The sequence below is a fragment of the Labeo rohita genome, chromosome 17 (assembly GCF_022985175.1).
Source record: "Labeo rohita strain BAU-BD-2019 chromosome 17, IGBB_LRoh.1.0, whole genome shotgun sequence".
NCBI classification, from domain to species: Eukaryota; Metazoa; Chordata; class Actinopteri; order Cypriniformes; family Cyprinidae; genus Labeo; species Labeo rohita.
In genome coordinates, this window is record NC_066885.1 from 17,402,905 (window position 1) to 17,419,377 (window position 16,473).

The window sequence follows — 16,473 nt, forward strand, 5'->3', positions numbered from 1 at the left end:
GACATTGACATCTTTGTCACTGGTTGTTCAGTTATTCAGTTAAATTGTCAAATCACAGTTTTAACACAACAGACATTGTATTTTACTTAAATGTATATAAATATCAAGGAATAATTGACAACAGGACAGGCTGTTGAATTATAAGAAAACAATGCACACATGAGGTGATGAATCCATGACACGTAATTTGGTGGAAAAAATATGGAATAATTTGCTGTTTTATATTGTTTATATTGTATATTGTTTACTACCCAGATAGCACACGTAAGTCTGCAACATGTCTGTTAAAGATCTCTTGATCTGGAAAGTGTCTGCTGTGTACAAATGTCTGACAGACATCTTTCAGATCAGTTTTACATTCATTCTAAATCATAAACATCTTAAAGACATCTATTTGACATCTGATAGGAAACGTCCTATAGACGTATTGCAGATGAGCAAACACTCTAAAAATACATCTTGCAGATGTAAATGCAGACGTAAAATAGACGTCTCCGTGATGTACGGTACGTGTGCTATCAGGGTATATTTATTTGCTTGGTCAGTGTCATTATGGCTTTTGGTTATTTTGCTGTTGTAGGCTGTAAGGACCTTTGAAATGATGAAAATCTTTTGCCAAAGTAATATGTGGTCCAGAGCTGTGCCTGCTCTGCCTTTCTGTGCCTTTCATTCGTCAACCAATGAGATACAAGCATTCAACAGCCCCGTAGTATAATAAGCATTATATCAAAAAGCATTTATACATTCAAGTCTGCTTGCCCCAGATAAAGGACCATCTTATTCCACATTTTGTGCTGTCAACTAAATTAGCAAATTAGCATCACCACCCTGCCCATGTCAAACTTAAATCCAAATGTCACTATTTCAAAGTAAATGGGGTCATCTTACAGTATACCCCATAGCCATGTCTTTGTTCTTGTTTATCCTAATTTTTATAGCTTACCATAAACCTTATGGATAAATCGATCAGTACACCTACAGAATGTAATTATATGTCAAAGACAATTAAATAATAATTTTAAAAAGGCTAGCTAAAAGTAAACAAATGCACTTTTCTCTATAATACAAAAATCATATTCAGTTTGTATCACCAAAGGGACGTTATTTACATTTAGGTTTTATATTCCATAATAAACTCAGAACACTATCAAAGAGTACCTACATGTTTGGTTTGGAGTGAGTATATTTATGTTTGGAGGTCAAAGCTCATGTACATCTACTGACTGACAGCATTCTTTGGGATATAATAAACATGTACTGTATGTATCTATATAGCCAATATTAATACAATTTTGAAAATAGACTGACTATAAATTCATCTACATTTTCTTTCATCAGATCGCCCGGTTCAGCAGGCAGTCTGCATATTGCAGTCAGCACACGTCGGACTTGCTGTTTGTTCTGTGTGTGTGTGTCTGTTTGAAAGAAGGACGGGGGTGTATGGAAAGCCTCATACACAAGACTAGAGAGAGTCAGAGAGTGAGGGAAACAGAAAGGACAGAAAGCAGAAGCATCCATCTCCGAATTAACAAAGAGAACAACTGAATGATCATTAATTCTTCTGCACAGAGGTGAGTGCATGGCATCTCTGTTATGTGTGATTCAAATAGAGAAGCAGATGACATCTCAGGGCGAACGCAAAAACCAGGGCAGGTGAGCAGGTCAATGCACTTGTCTTGCATCTTTGCAGTCTGTTGTGGCTAGTTTGTGTAAGCCTCATCCTGTTTTTTTTTTTTAAATTGGAAAAATCTTGACTATTGTGATTCCGATTTCTCTGTCATGCTGTTTTTCCAGATATTTAATAACTAGTGTGGTCTGAAGACAGATGGCTGAGTAGCTACATTTTGTTGGTGTGGCAGATTCTGTTGTTTTCATTAACATACCGATGCCAGTGCGCCCTTTTAAATGTTTGTTTTTGGGTTGCCATGCAACAAAAGTGAGTGGAACAGGAAATTGATGTGATGATAGATGCGACTTCACTCTAAGAGCATGCAGTGATTGACCAAACTGTTGAAACGTACACCCACACCCCTCTCACAGATACCTTTGAAGGTGATATTGTCAAGATTCAGGTTAACAACCAATTAGGTAATGAAAATACTCCACAGACTGGTGTGTCTGTGTATTGAAATAGCTGCTTTTTATAGCATCACATCATTCGTAGGGTCTCTTTTGTCCTTGTCTTCTGGAACAGACGTCAGCGTGTTCTCTCAGCTCCCAGACGTCTGGCTTCCTGTCTACGTATGATATTCGTAGGAATGTTTCAAAATGTATTCATTTCACACTATCGTCAATAACACAACCACACATTTGCGTCAGAAAATGATGTTCAGATTAGCACCTGTGGCTTATAGTGCTAGAACCATTTCAGATTTACCACAAAAGATGCAACTGTAGGATCGTCCAGGTTACTGTCTCTTAGCAACAGCGGGCCATTCACCTCCACTGTGCTGGTTGCCAGGAGTGACGATGTTTCTTAGAGCTCAAAGGAGAGAGTCATCGGCTAACAAGACATGCATATGCGCACTCTTTCTCTTTTAGATCTAACAGACTGCGAAAGCCAGGAATATATTTCCGCTGATGGGCGTCTGAGGGGATTTAAATGAAAGAACCTTCTAGAATATGTCCTTTGGATGTGAGTGTAACTAAAATTTGACTCTTTTCACCAGGTCTTTGCCTGTGGTTTCAAGCTTAGCATCGTCCTGAAGAGCTACACTGATGCATACTCCAGCATCCATGCTGATGGGAGTGGTGTTCGCTCCCTTGGGCCTTGTGCTGGTGTTCACTGCAGCGATCACGCCGCAGTGGAGGGAGGGACAGGCGCGGCTGGGTGCGGCAGGGCGGGGCGGAGCCACGGAGCTCCTCCTACTTCGTTCGGACGGCCTGTGGGAGAGCTGCCTGCAGGTGGTGCACTCTGAAGTCAAAGAGTGCTGGCCCGTGTCGGGGTCCTACCAGCGGGATGCTCGGGTTCGAATGGTCCAGGGGATGGTGCTGTCCTCTCTCTTCCTTTGCGGCGCAGGGATTGTCCTCGCCAGCGTGGGCGTCCGCTGCTGGACCGATATCCCGCTTAGGAGTGTAGCGGCGGCTGGCGGCCTGTTGGTGGCGCTGGCGGGCGTGCTTAGTCTGGCTGCGTTAGGAGTCTACACTCATAATCTTTCAAAGCTGGGGATTGAGGTGGATTCAACCGTATCGGAGACGCAAGGACTCAACGTACACAAGCCACCCCGACTAACGTTACACCCGGCCGGGTCGCTGTATTTCGGGTGGGTGGGAGCTTGGGTACAGGTGCTGGGAGGGGCCGCACTGCTCTATGGGTTTAAAAGCATGAAGTGTTCATCCTGTCACAAGCAGAGACTCAAAGACAGTGCAGAGATGTATGAGGTGAATTGTTAGATGGACCAACGTTCCTGAAGAGACTGTTAAGGTGTTTAAACCAGTCATAAGTAGCACAGGTTTATTTGCAGATATAGCAAACTATATATTGTGGGTCAAACTATCATTAGGATATTAAGTAAAGATCATGTTCCATGAAGACATTTTGTAAACTTCCTACCGTAAATATATCAAAATTTTATAGTTGAACTTTATTTGGACAAGTTTAATGGCAATTTTTTCAGTATTTTCATTTTTTTGCACCCTCAGATTCCAAATTTGTAAATAATTTGTAAATCTCAGCAAATATTGTCCTATACTACAAAACCATACATCAGTGGAAAACTGATTTATTCAGTCCACTTTCAGATGATGTACAAATCTCAGTTTCAAAAAACTGACCCTTATGACTGGTTTTGTGGTCCATGGTCACAAATAATAAATGGAAAGTCCTACACATTATGTTTCTATAAAGAACTATATTTAAATATGTATGAAACCACTAATTGAAGCCTTAAGGCCTGTTCACACCAAAAACTATAACGATAACTATAACAATAACTCTATATTTGTATCCCTACCAACAAACCATAAAGTTGTTTATTATAATTCATAATTCATTCACTCAATATAATTCATCTGCCACTTTAAATGCTCAAATTCTTCAAAGTAGGGTTAATTCTGACTGAATTGAAGGCTATTTTAATGATACAGCTCCTCTGTGTTGTTATTATCCTTATTGCTATGGTTAGAACGATTTCAAAACTTTATATCCACCTTATTTTTCCTGTAAGAGCGGGCGCAGCCATTTATAAACTTAATGGATCTGGCTTCCGGTGTAAGTTGCTTCCAGCGATTCTTAGCTGTACAAAACAACTCGTTTTGCTGCTTGGTATTGCAAACAGGTGTGTCTTACCATATTATTTTAATGTATATTAATTATGAACACACTGCTTTGCAGTGCAAACAGATTTAACGTTTACTGCACTTTGTTATTCTTCTAATGAACTTCTAATGAACCGGAAGTCTCGCACATTTAGCCTGCAGAAAACAGCTTACCGCGTTGAATTTGAAAAATCCGATGGATAGTTATCGTCCTTGGTGTGAACGGGAGGCCGGTTCGCACAGAACGCGTTTTTGCATTCTTCTGCGCTTTATAAAAAAGTTTTCTGTCTGAACATCAATTATTTTAAATGTTTTGCGAATGACCGCTGCGTTTTTAAGTTTTGGCAACTTTTAAAAACAGAACTCGAGACGTTGTGTTCTTTTTTTATTCCCATGGAACGCGCTTAATTTAAATTCAAGGACGCATTCGTGTGAACGGTCCCCTCAGTTGATAAGACTTTATAGATTGTATAAGTTGTCTGTTTCGTGGCAAATTTTGCTATTCATCATGACAGTACTGTATGTTTACCCAAAGCTGTCGTAAAATGAAAACAATGTACTAGAGTCACAAGGCTGTTGGCATTTTTGGCTTTTCCCGCTAGTGCGTGAAATATGTGTCATGTGTCATTTCGCGCAAGACTTATAGCTGGTAAACAACAGGTGTTTATTTGTAATATATTTATATGTAATTAATTGCTATCTGTACTTGATAAATCTTTACGTTGTAAATATGTGTAGTTATTGACTGTGATACTATATGTGTTAGGCTACTGATTAAATGTTTTAAAGCATTTTTCCTGCTGCCCATGTCATGTACGACTACTTGTAATATTTGTCATTACACCTGCTCAAACACTCTATTGGCTTGTCATGCTAACTAATGATGATTGTGCCAAACAGCTTGTTTGGGTAAATACACCTGACCTGTACATTCCCACATCTCAAGATCAGATAACGTCATGGGTTAAAAAAAAAAAAAAAAAAAAAAAATATATATATATATATATATATATATATATATATATTATTATTATTATTATTATTATTATTGCAAGTGCACATGAATTGAGACAATGAAATATTCTACTTGATTGGTTTAAAAAAATCGGATCAATTGTTACACTAAAAAATACAACAAAACAACAAAAAATATTTTGCTAAAACTATTTAATAATAATTTAAACCAATTTCAGAGGAACAGGTGTGGTGAGATTGGCTTTGGCGCTGCATAAACTTAATTGCACACTTTGTATAAAAAGGCAAATGACAAATCATTCAAATCTCATGTTTCTATTTCACATCTCTCTTTCTTTTTCACATCTCTGTTTACACATTGTGTTTATAAACACAAATTAACAGCAACATAAAATAAATTATTACATTTTGGGACTTTTTTCTTTGTCAGGAGCATGAAAACACAAAAAGTCACTTAACACTAACCGCTTTCTTCCTAGAGTAAGTTTATCAGTTTATGACAAAAATGTCTGACTTTATAACCAGTTTTTGTCTTGGATAAACAAACAAACAAACAAACAAAAACACTATTGACAAATATTAAAATAAAGCTTCAGATGCAAATACATATATAAACATAGCCGTTATATGCATGATTATACACTGTTGGTATAAAAACACGGAGACTCAAAGGAACAGATGATTGGAGTGTGAAACACCTCGTGAACAAAACACAGGGCGCCACTGTGTGGCAATTCTGGGGAAATGAACATTGCTGGGCATTTAATACAAACTATGCACAATGAGGTATAATTCTTTTTCCTCAGGAAATATAGTTTTTGAGCCTGCTAAACTTGTTTTCAAGATCTGCACTGCCATACATATTTTTACATAATAAAAAGAATACATTCTTATAAAAGCAATACTTTCTTGTCTATCATGTCTGAACATACCGGAAACATTCATAAAAATTTTTTGACATATTTAAGGAAATCTTACATACTTGACATAAAAAACAAATATGCGTCATATTAATATAATTAATCTAAAATATGTATATATATATTTAAAATTTGATCATACATCAGTATAATCAACATTCTTTAGCAAGTGCCTAAAGTTCGATTTGTTCATTTTGCCAGCATAACGCAGTTCATCAATTCAGAGATAGCTCATAGTGAATGTACAGCAAGAGTACAAGGTAGTTTTGAGAAGCTCCAGATGATAGATCTTCCGGTAAAGCAGCCAGTGGTCTGTCCCAGATGGCTGCAATTCGGAACCATATATTTATCCCAGTGTTGCACTTTCAGTTCTCGTTTTGTTATGTTTTAATACAGTACAGGAAGGAAATGGTCGTGTTCGCAGAATCCGAAGTGTCATATGTAAAAGTAGTTCTCTGTAGTTTCATCTGTGACTGTGGTATGCGTTTGCATCGGCACCTGTGCCTCTGTGGAACCTCCGTTGTTATGCGTCTCTGAATCTACCAACTGTTCTCCATCACTCAGAGTCAGTGTGCTTGCCTCATCCTTGGCATCTTTAGAATCTGTGTCTATGCTTGGTGAGTCTGTCTGTTTGTACTGTCTCTCAATGTCCTGCAGCAGCTCTTCATTTAACTTTCTCCACTGACGGAACTTCTGCGGTGAGAACTCAGAGTCCTCCAGGATCTTGTTAATCAGCTGAAGTTCTGCCTCTCTCGCCTAGGAAACACCAGCAGACAGTGAGAAATGAAGAGAACGCTGTGTGCCTGACCTACTTTACCTGGGTATTTACATACAATACCAGTCAAAAGTTTGGAATAATTAAGAATTTTTAAAATGTTTTTGAAAGTGGTCTCTAATGTTCAGAAAGACTGCATTTATTTCATTAAAACTACAGCAAAAACATATACACTGACCAAATTATAAACACAACACTTTTGTTTTTGCCCCCATTTTTCATGAGCTGAACTCAAAGATCTAAGACTTTTTCTATGTACACAAAAGGCCTATTTCTCTTTAAATATTGTTCACAAATCTGTCTAAATCTGTGTTAGTGAGCACTTCTCCTTTGCCAAGATAATCCATCCACCTCAGAGGTGTGGCATATCAAGATGCTGATTAGACAGCATGATTATTGCACAGGTGTGCCTTAGGCTGACCACAATAAAAGGCCACTCTAAAATGAGCAGTTTTACTGTATTGGGGTGGGGTGGGGGGTCAGAAAAACCAGTCAGTATCTGGTGTGACCACCATTTGCCTCACACAGTGCAACACATCTCCTTCGCATAGAGTTGATCAGGTTGTTGATTGTGGCCTGTGGGATGTTGGTCCACTCCTCTTCAATGGCTGTGCGAAGTTGCTGGATATTGGCAGGAACTGGAACACTTTCGTATCCAGAGCATCCCAAACATGCTTAATGGGTGACACGTCCGTTGAGTATGCTGGCCATGCAAGAACTGGGATGTTTTCAGCTTCCAGGAATTGTGTACAGATCTTTGCAACATGGGGCCGTGTATTATCATGCTGCAACATGAGGTGATGGTTGTGGATGAATGGCACAACAATGGGCCTCAGGATCTTGTCACAGTATCTCTGTGCATTCAAAATGCCATCAATAAAATGCACCTGTGTTCGTTGTCCATAACATACGCCACTCGATCCACAACGTTGACATCAGCAAACCGCTCACCCACACAATGCCATACACACCATCTGCCCTGTACAGTGAAAACCGGGATTCATCTGTGAAGAGAACACCTTTCCAAAGTGCCAGACGCCATCGAATGTGAGTATTTGCCCACTCAAGACGGTTGCGACGACGAACTGCAGTCAGGTCAAGACTGCATTTTCGATCAAATAGGTGCAGTCTTGGTGAGCATAAGAGACTTCAAACCTTTGACTAGTAGTGTAGTAAATGCAAATCTTACCTTAAGTGTGCTCTGGAGAGCACGGAGTATGTGTATCTTCTCATTTATAACAGGGTTTTTGTTGCGTTTGATGAAGGATTTACGAAGCTGGTCGTGAGTCGTTGGCTGATTCTGTCCAATCAGAGACACGCCTCCTTTCTTCAGGCTATGGAACATTTCATCCATCTCATCCACATTTCCTGAGAGACATAGTGGGATTTTGCTTGTTTAATGAAAGTACTGGACTTTATTAAAGAACTGTGTTTATCTTGACACAGCTTTGAAAGCGCTACAAGATGAAAGAGGCTGGTACAATTCACAATGATCGTTTACCTGCAATTTTACTGCCCGTTGCTTGTGAAATGGTTATTGGCTCTGACATCCTGTTCTGCTTTCCCTTTGTTCGAGGAAGTGTGTTTGACTGTGTTTGAGTTTTCTGTGACAAAAGAAAGAAGAAACTCTGTTAAACATTTAGTTGTAAAGGAAAGATATACAGCCATTTTCCTCATTTTTAAGTTTGGATAATAGAAAAACTGGTAACACCTTACGATAAGGTGTCAATTGTTAACATTAGTTAATGTATTAACTAACATGAATGAACATTGAACTATACATTTATTACACTATTAATCTGTGTTAATATTAGTTAATGAAAATACAGTTGTTTATTGTTTGTTCATGTTAGTTCACAGTGCATTAACTAAAGTTAACTTTTTTTTTAATAATGCATTAGTAAATGCTGAAATTAAAATCCTGTAGAAGTATTGTTCATTCTTAATTAGATCTATAAAATGAAGATATACAAAATATCTTAATTTGTGTTCTGAAGATAAACGTCTTACGTGTTTGGAATGACATAAGGGTAAGTAATTAATGACAGAATTTTCAATTTTGGGTGAACAATTTAATTATAACATTTTATTATATTCCACAAAATTATAGTTTTTACTGTATTTTTGATTAAACCCAGACTTTTGAATTGTAGGGTAAATATCTAATTTTGTGTTCCATGGAAAAAATTAAATCATACAGGTTTGGAACAACATGAATGTTTGCTCTCTCTGCATGTGCGTCTGTTTTCCCTCACCGTATTGACTTTCTTCCGATGAGGAATGGGTGAACGTGACGATTCCCCCTCAGATTCAGTTTCACTGTAACATTCTGACAACAGAAACATTTTACATTGACAAAGTAGTACATAAACAGCATATACAGTGGTATGTGAAAGTTTAGGAACCTCTAGCAGAATCTTCGGAATGTTATTAAAAAATGCATGTTATTAAAGTAGCTGAAGTTTAGGAACCCTTAGTTTTTAAGACTGTGTGTTGTTATCTGGATGATCTACGACCGTTTTTTGTTTTGTAAAGGTTGTTCATGAGTCCCTAGTTTGTTCTGAACAGTTAAATTGAGCACTGTCCTTCATAAAAATCCTCCAGGTCCAGCAGATTCTTCAGTTTTCCAGCATGTTTTTCATATTTGAACCCTTTCCAGCAGTGACTGTATGATTTTGAGATCCGTTTTTTTCACACTGAGGACAACTGAGGGACTCAAACACAACTATTAAAAAAAGGTTTAAACATTCACTGATGCTCCAGAAGGAAACACAATGGGGGGGTTTAAAACTTTTTGAATTTGAAGATCAAGGTAATTTGTACTTAATTTGGAAACATGCAAGCATTTTCTGTTGCTTCCAAAGGGCAGTACAAAATGGAAAAAAATATATATATTTCAAAAAAAAAAAAAAAAAAATTGGGCATCTTTAACCTGTTCAAAAGTTTTCACCCCCAGCTCTCAATGCATTGTGTTTCCTTCTGCAGCATCAGTGAACTTTTTTTAATAGTTGTGTTTGAGTCCCTAAATTGTCCTCAGTGTGAAAGGATGGATCTCAAAATAATACAGTCACTACTGGAAAGGGTTCAAATATTCAAAAGATGCTGCAAAACTGAAGAATCTACAAGACCTGGAGGATTTTTCTGAAAAACAGTGCTCAGTTTAACTGTTCAGAACAAACAAGGGTCTCATGAACAACCATCACAAAACAAAAAAACAGTCGCAGATCACCCAGGTACCCACACACAGTGTGAAGGGGTTTTGAAGGGGGTTATTTTTATAATTTCAGCTTTTTTTTTGTCTTGTGGACTATATGTAAACATCTTTTATGTAGAATATCTTACTCAGGACAGTACTAAACAAAAAATAACATGCATTTTGCATGATCTCTCTCATTTTTTCAAAATTATTCACATTTTCACATATTCTGCAAAGGGCTTCGAAACTTTCACATGCCACTGTACCATGAAAAATGTGTTAACGCACATATTACGATAAAGAGATGGAACAAATATATTTCCGTCTGAATCATATGAAACAAACCGCACACTCATAAGCTGACTGCTAATTTGTCAGCATGTCCAGTGACAGACAAAAATGTAAAGAGGTTCTCATGTAGCATTTTATCAATCAAAGATGATATTGTAGTACAGATTTAATTTGGCATTGCATATTATCACAGAACTTGGAGCCGTCACAGAACTGCTTTAACTTAACAGTGTAAAGATGCCAGATATTAAAAATAACTGAATGTGATTGTGTTGTTTTCCTACCTTCTTCACTGTCTGGCTGACTTTGCGTATGTTTCTTATGTTTCTGAATAGCTGCAATTAAGCAGTTAATCCATCTGTTGAGACAGAGAGGGAGAGAGAGAGCCATCACTTATTTATCAGCAATTTGCATGTCTCACCAGTTTCCCATTTGCACTTAAAATAATTTGTAATGTGTTGTATTAGGTGAAGGCCAGTAGGGGGCAGAGGTGATCTGTGAGAAATCCTAAAACAGTAAAAATGATTGTGTGTGTGTGCTGTAGTACAGAGCAATAACATGAGGTGGGAGTGTTTAAGAGGTTAAAAGCTTTGGCATTCACACAATCTCCAGTGCCACAGACTGACCGACACTGTTGCACTCTATGTCTGACTCTGCTGCGTCTGCTGACTCACTGCTTTACTGCAGCACCTCAAGTGCTACTCAAGAGGTCAAAATCATTAAGATTCATTTTAGAGTTCAAAGCTTTTCCTAACAAGGCTTAAATCGACTAGTGCAACCTGGCAACAGAATATCTGGACAATCGTGTCTCTAAATAATGGACATAAATGGCATAAAATGCTTTAGAAAAGACAAGCTGAGTCACCTGATATTGGTCTAATATTATCGTTTGACAACAAGTGGGGGAATGATAGATGATAGTTAACATAACTGCCCAGGGTTCTCTTCTGAACATCATATCATCAGCTTTATTTTTAGAGGTAACGAGCACCTGAGCTCTACTGGTCATGGAACAAATCATGGAGTGTAAAAAAGAGCCTCAGTCTGTAGTGCTATTACATAAAGTGCTCCATTCTGAATTACTGCAGAGGTGCCATACAGTGGCTATTGAATTATCTGACCAAACAATAATAAAATAAAGAATTATTTGAACAAAAAACAATTTTTGAAAAACAAATACAAGCCTTTCCAGCTTATTCATGGCATTAGAGTAAATTATATTAAATGAGAATTGTGGAATTTCTTTGCCATTAGAATAATGGTTCTCAACCAGAGGGCCAATCCCCTTAGGGGGCTTCAACAAGCTTCATGCGTCAGCAGCACCACACGCATACGTTTTTGTAAGAAAAATATCCATATCTAAAACTTAATAGTCATTTTAATCTAGCTTGCGCTTATAGTCGTACACAGAAGCAGCTCTGGGTAGATGACGTATGATGTCGGCATAGTGTACGCGCCAGTGAGTATCACAAAAACCAACGTTTGTTTACAGAAGCAAAGGAGGCAAAAGTTCATTACTTTAGCAAAGGGAAAACAGTCTCCTCGCCAACATATTACATCATCCGCCCGGAGCTCCTTCCGTGTACGAGCAGTTGGCGCATGCTAGATTAAAGTGATCCGTACATTTTAAATATGGATATTTTTTATTTCTCTACAGGAGGCCTTTACTCACCCCCGGAGCTGTGTGAGGCACTTTTTATTATGGATGGATGCACTTTTTTGGACTTGTTTTGGACTGATGAAGAGAAACACCCGCCCATTGCCATGATAGAGCTTAGAAACTCCAGGATAATTTTTAATATAACTCCGATTGCATTCGTCTGAAAGAAGGAAATCCTATACACCTAGGATGCCTGGAGAGTGAGTAAATAATGGGCTAATTTTCATTTTTGGGTGAACTATCCCTTTAAGAATAATCTGCCCCATGCAAAGTCTGCTAGATCACAGTGGTCTACTGCACTGGCACTCATAACAGACTTATAAAGCCTGGAATTGTGTCAGTTCTTGTGAAGTCTGTTTAAACCATTACCTGATTTGCATAATTACTTTAAATAGTAAAACAGTGCACGCAATCTATTCTAAACTCCCACCACGATGTTTGCACTATTTATGAAGCTATCCAGTGAAACGCTTACAGTTGGCTATGCACATTAAACTTTAAAAAAGTACTTTCACATCATCACTCCACCTATAAAAATACATGTCACTGCATCTAACACATCCATTTAAATTCAAAGGTCAAAGCACAATCATTTGCACATGAAGAGAAACTGCAGTTGCGCAGCAAGATCTAATCATTGTGACATTTTGCTACTCAATGATTTTTACGAAACTCTCTCTAAGCTATAAAGCCATGAATGACTGTCGTTTGGATGCAGCGGTAGAGAAAATGCTTGTTTATATGCAGCCACACTCACTTGCTCATGTCGGTTACATTATCAGCAGCAAAGAAGAAATTCTGGAAGCGCTGGTGGCACATTTTAAATACACTAGGAGAAAACGAGAAAGAGAGAGAATGAGATCAGATGATAATACCCATTAATCTTAGGGCAGAGGCATTAGCAGCTTAATGAAAAAATAAAAACTAATTTGTCATCATGGTGGCAGGTTGTGCTGTTCAGCGTCTGCGGGGGAAGCTCTGAGGAGCGTAAAGTGTAATTCTGTTATTCACACATCTTCAGCTAACTGCCCTCCTGCATCTGATACTCTCACTCTCACAGCCAACCACAAACACAGAGTCCGAGGAGACCGACGACTTCTGTTTCTTTATGACAGTGTGAACACAAACAATCAAGCTGAACGGGCTTTAATGTCGTTCAGTCAACAGATACAGTACGCTTCTCTTCAAATTTGACTCAGCTGCAAAAAAATGAATGGGTAACCAGAGCCAGCATGTACTGTATAGTGCAGAAGATACTCACTACTTCCTCTTGTGTTCTCCTGCGCTTTCTATACTGTAGCTGCCGATCTTGATCAAGCCCTCCGCCTTCTCCTCCTGCACAAATAAATGGGTTCAATAACAAAACAAAACAAAGATTCACATATAATGTACTCACCCCCTTGTCATCTAAGATGTTCATGTCTTTCTTTCTTCAGTCGTAAAGAGATTACGTTTTTTTGAGGAAAAAATTTCAGCGTTTTTCTCCATATAATGGACTAATATAGTGCTCCGATTTTTAACTTCCAAAATGCTGTTTAAATGCGGCTTCAAACGATCCCAAATGCGGTTGTAAACGATCCCAGCCAAGAAAGAAGGGTCTTATCTAGAACGATCGGTTATTTTTTAAAAAATAATGAAATTTATATACTTTTTAATCTCAAACGCTCGTCTTGTCTTAGTCTGCCTGGACTGTTTTTTTTTCCAGTTCATGACAGTTAGGGTATGTCGAAAAACTCCCATCTCATTTTCTCCCTCAACTTTAAAATCGTCCTATATCGCCGTTTTACCTTTTTTGTTAAGGGTGTTTAACCTTCTTTGCATGTTCACTTTGCAAAGACTGGGTCGGTACTTCTGCAGCGATGTAGGATGATTTTGAAATGATTTTTGAAGTTGAGGGAGAAAATACGATTGGAGTTTATCAACATAGCCTAACTTTCTTGAGCCAGAATACACAGAGTTCACGGAGAGCAAGGCAAGACGAGCGTTTGAGAATAAAAATATTTAAAATGTACTTTTTTAATGAAAATAACCGATTGTTTCACTAGATAAGACCCTTCTTCCTCGTCTGGGATCGTTTACAACAGCATTTGGGATCATTTGAAGCCGCATTTAAACTGCATTTTGGAAGTTCAAAATTGGGGCACCATAGCAGTCCATTATATGAAGAAAAATGCTGAAATGTTTTCCTCAAAAAAAACACAATTTCTTTACAACTGAAGAAAGAAAGACATGAACATCTTGGATGACAAGGAGGTGAGTACATTATCTGTAATTTCCATCCTTAGTTGTATGCTGTCCACCTTTTTCTCCGTGCTCGAGCAGCTGTAGCAAGCCACAATGTCTTGTAAGCAATGCAGGTGTTTTGTATTTGGATGTAAGTAAGCCTGGTTTCACACCGCAAGTGTGAGCAGCTGCTGCTGTGACACTGTACAAACGCTTCCAGTGTGAATACTTGTGCAAGTGTGCAGTTGAAGCTAATGCAAATCTCAAGCTTGCAGTGTGAAACAGGCTTAAGAGTCTTCATTTTCTCCCGACATGAGGGCCACTGAGGGCGCAGTGGATTAGTTTTGTTTTTGATGGTAATGCGCCACTGAATACACAAAAAACGGAAGAGAGGAACGGAGTGAGCAGTAGCTCATTATCATTTAAAGAGACATGTACTGAAATGGGTCGCTGTGAACAAGGTAAAAAGGGTGTTGTTTTACATGACCATTAAGGAATTTTAACCAAAGTATGTTGCAGACATTTCATGAAGACCCTAATCATACCAAAATGGGCATTCGATGTCCCTTTTAAAATTCTACACTATTTTGTCTCAGTAAGTTAAAGGAGTAAGCCACCCCGAAATAAACATTGTCATAATTTCTGTAATTTCTATCATTTTCTCACTATCTTATCATTCCAAACCTGTATGGAAATTTTATATTTTGAAGAATGATGGTAAGCATATGGTTCACCATTAGATTCCATTGAGTGGACAAACAAACAATGTAATCCAATGCGTACCAAAACACCAAAAAAAATAAAAAATTTGAATCACAATTAAATGTCCAATACTGGCAAATGAAAAAAAAAAAAAAAACTGTAATATCATCCATCCAATATGTTACTAATCAGTGTTGGGTGTAACGCGTTACAAAGTAACGGTAATATTATTACAGTTTTCCCGAGCTAGTTACTTGCGTTACATTTGCCAGTAGCACCTTCATCACACACAAGGCACACAACACAGAGAACAGAAGGGAAGGGGTGGGGGCGTGAATGGAACAGTGATTGGTCTGGGTTTGGCACGAGGTATCATTTACCATCACCGAATGGTCGACACCCGGCAGCCGGCAGCAGAGCGGCACCCGCAAAGACAGATGGGGAAAAATGGAAGCGTCAACAACGGCAAGCTCTTTTTCAGAGGAAGGTTCCCAGTAGCGCTGCACAATTAATCGTATCGCAATCGCAATGTCAGCCTGTGCGATTATATGACGGCAAAATGTTGCGATTATATTAAATAAGTTTGGACTTGAGAACACCTGCTTTTTTTTTTTTTGGATTTGGATTTGAGATTACTGACACTGACCAGAGAGAGGTACTGTGCAAGAATTAGAGGCCCTGTTTCACCTGGTATTAACATGCGTTTTCTGATGCGTCGATCTGATCACAAGTGGACAATGCTAAGTACAGGTGTAAATAGGGGTGTAAAACGTTTTCAGCTTGTCCACTTTTGACCACATCCACTTTTCAAAATCCCGTTTGTGTCCCCCTCACTTTCAAATTCGTTTGTTAAATTAATGTCTCGTATTGTAGAAAGCACGCGCAGCGCCGCTGAGAATTCGCACGATCCTTAAAACGAAACCGAAAGTTAAACGCGCACACGCCTTCAAAAGCAATTTTAATATGCGCTTTTAGAGAGCGGTTCCACAGTGCGCGCAAATTAGGCTACATAACATATATATGTTGTTATTTGTATGTATCCTATAATAGGTTGTGTAGTTGTCTATAGCTCTGTATCAGGCTTAAAAAAATTGGTCTCTATTTGCACTTTGAACATTGAGAGAGTAGCCTAGCCTACTTTGATTATGGCTGCACTATTGTTTGCACTTAATACAGCTATTCTTTTGTTTAGACTATTTTTATTTATACTGTTTTTGTTTATATTTGTAAAAAAGATCTTCAGTTAGGAGGTCAAACGTTCTAGAAGCTCATAATTCATGTACAGTTCTAATGTCTGAAGAGAATCACATGAAGTCATACAGGAGAGACGCCTGTCAGTTGAGTTTGTAATGTATGTAAATGCAGGAATGTGGTCAGAAGTGGTCGAAAGTGGACAGAAGAGATGGATTAAAACGCCAGATGTAAACGACTGTGTCTCCATTGTCCACTTGTGATCCGATCGACCAAAAACATA

The 16,473-nt window shown here is 38.3% G+C and overlaps 2 protein-coding genes across 5 annotated transcripts in view; one reads left to right on the forward strand and one right to left on the reverse strand.

The window, feature by feature from the left end:
- The first annotated feature begins 1,397 nt into the window (after window positions 1-1,397).
- On the forward strand, window positions 1,398-5,213 carry cldn23l (claudin 23-like). Of its 2 annotated transcripts, none has more exons than XM_051133171.1 (2): window positions 1,398-1,653; window positions 2,670-5,213. In XM_051133171.1, exon 2 carries the CDS (start codon window positions 2,719-2,721, stop codon window positions 3,391-3,393), a length of 675 nt encoding a protein of 224 aa, XP_050989128.1. In that variant the 5' UTR covers window positions 1,398-1,653; window positions 2,670-2,718; the 3' UTR covers window positions 3,394-5,213. The 2 variants fall into 2 exon arrangements, with proteins under 2 accessions (XP_050989128.1, XP_050989127.1); XM_051133170.1 differs by having other exon boundaries at window positions 1,398-1,571.
- Window positions 5,214-5,407: 194 nt separating this feature from the next.
- cnksr1 (connector enhancer of kinase suppressor of Ras 1) overlaps window positions 5,408-16,473 on the reverse strand; it is a 41,940-nt gene continuing 30,874 nt past the window's right edge. For all 3 annotated transcript variants that reach the window (XM_051133155.1, XM_051133153.1, XM_051133154.1), the window contains 7 exons: window positions 13,336-13,409; window positions 12,832-12,903; window positions 10,699-10,772; window positions 9,183-9,256; window positions 8,429-8,531; window positions 8,117-8,295; window positions 5,408-6,908 (listed from right to left, as the gene is read on the reverse strand). In XM_051133155.1, the coding sequence (XP_050989112.1) occupies window positions 6,588-6,908; window positions 8,117-8,295; window positions 8,429-8,531; window positions 9,183-9,256; window positions 10,699-10,772; window positions 12,832-12,903; window positions 13,336-13,409 (897 nt within the window). In that variant the 3' untranslated portion in view covers window positions 5,408-6,587. The remainder of the gene's footprint in view (window positions 6,909-8,116; window positions 8,296-8,428; window positions 8,532-9,182; window positions 9,257-10,698; window positions 10,773-12,831; window positions 12,904-13,335; window positions 13,410-16,473) is intronic.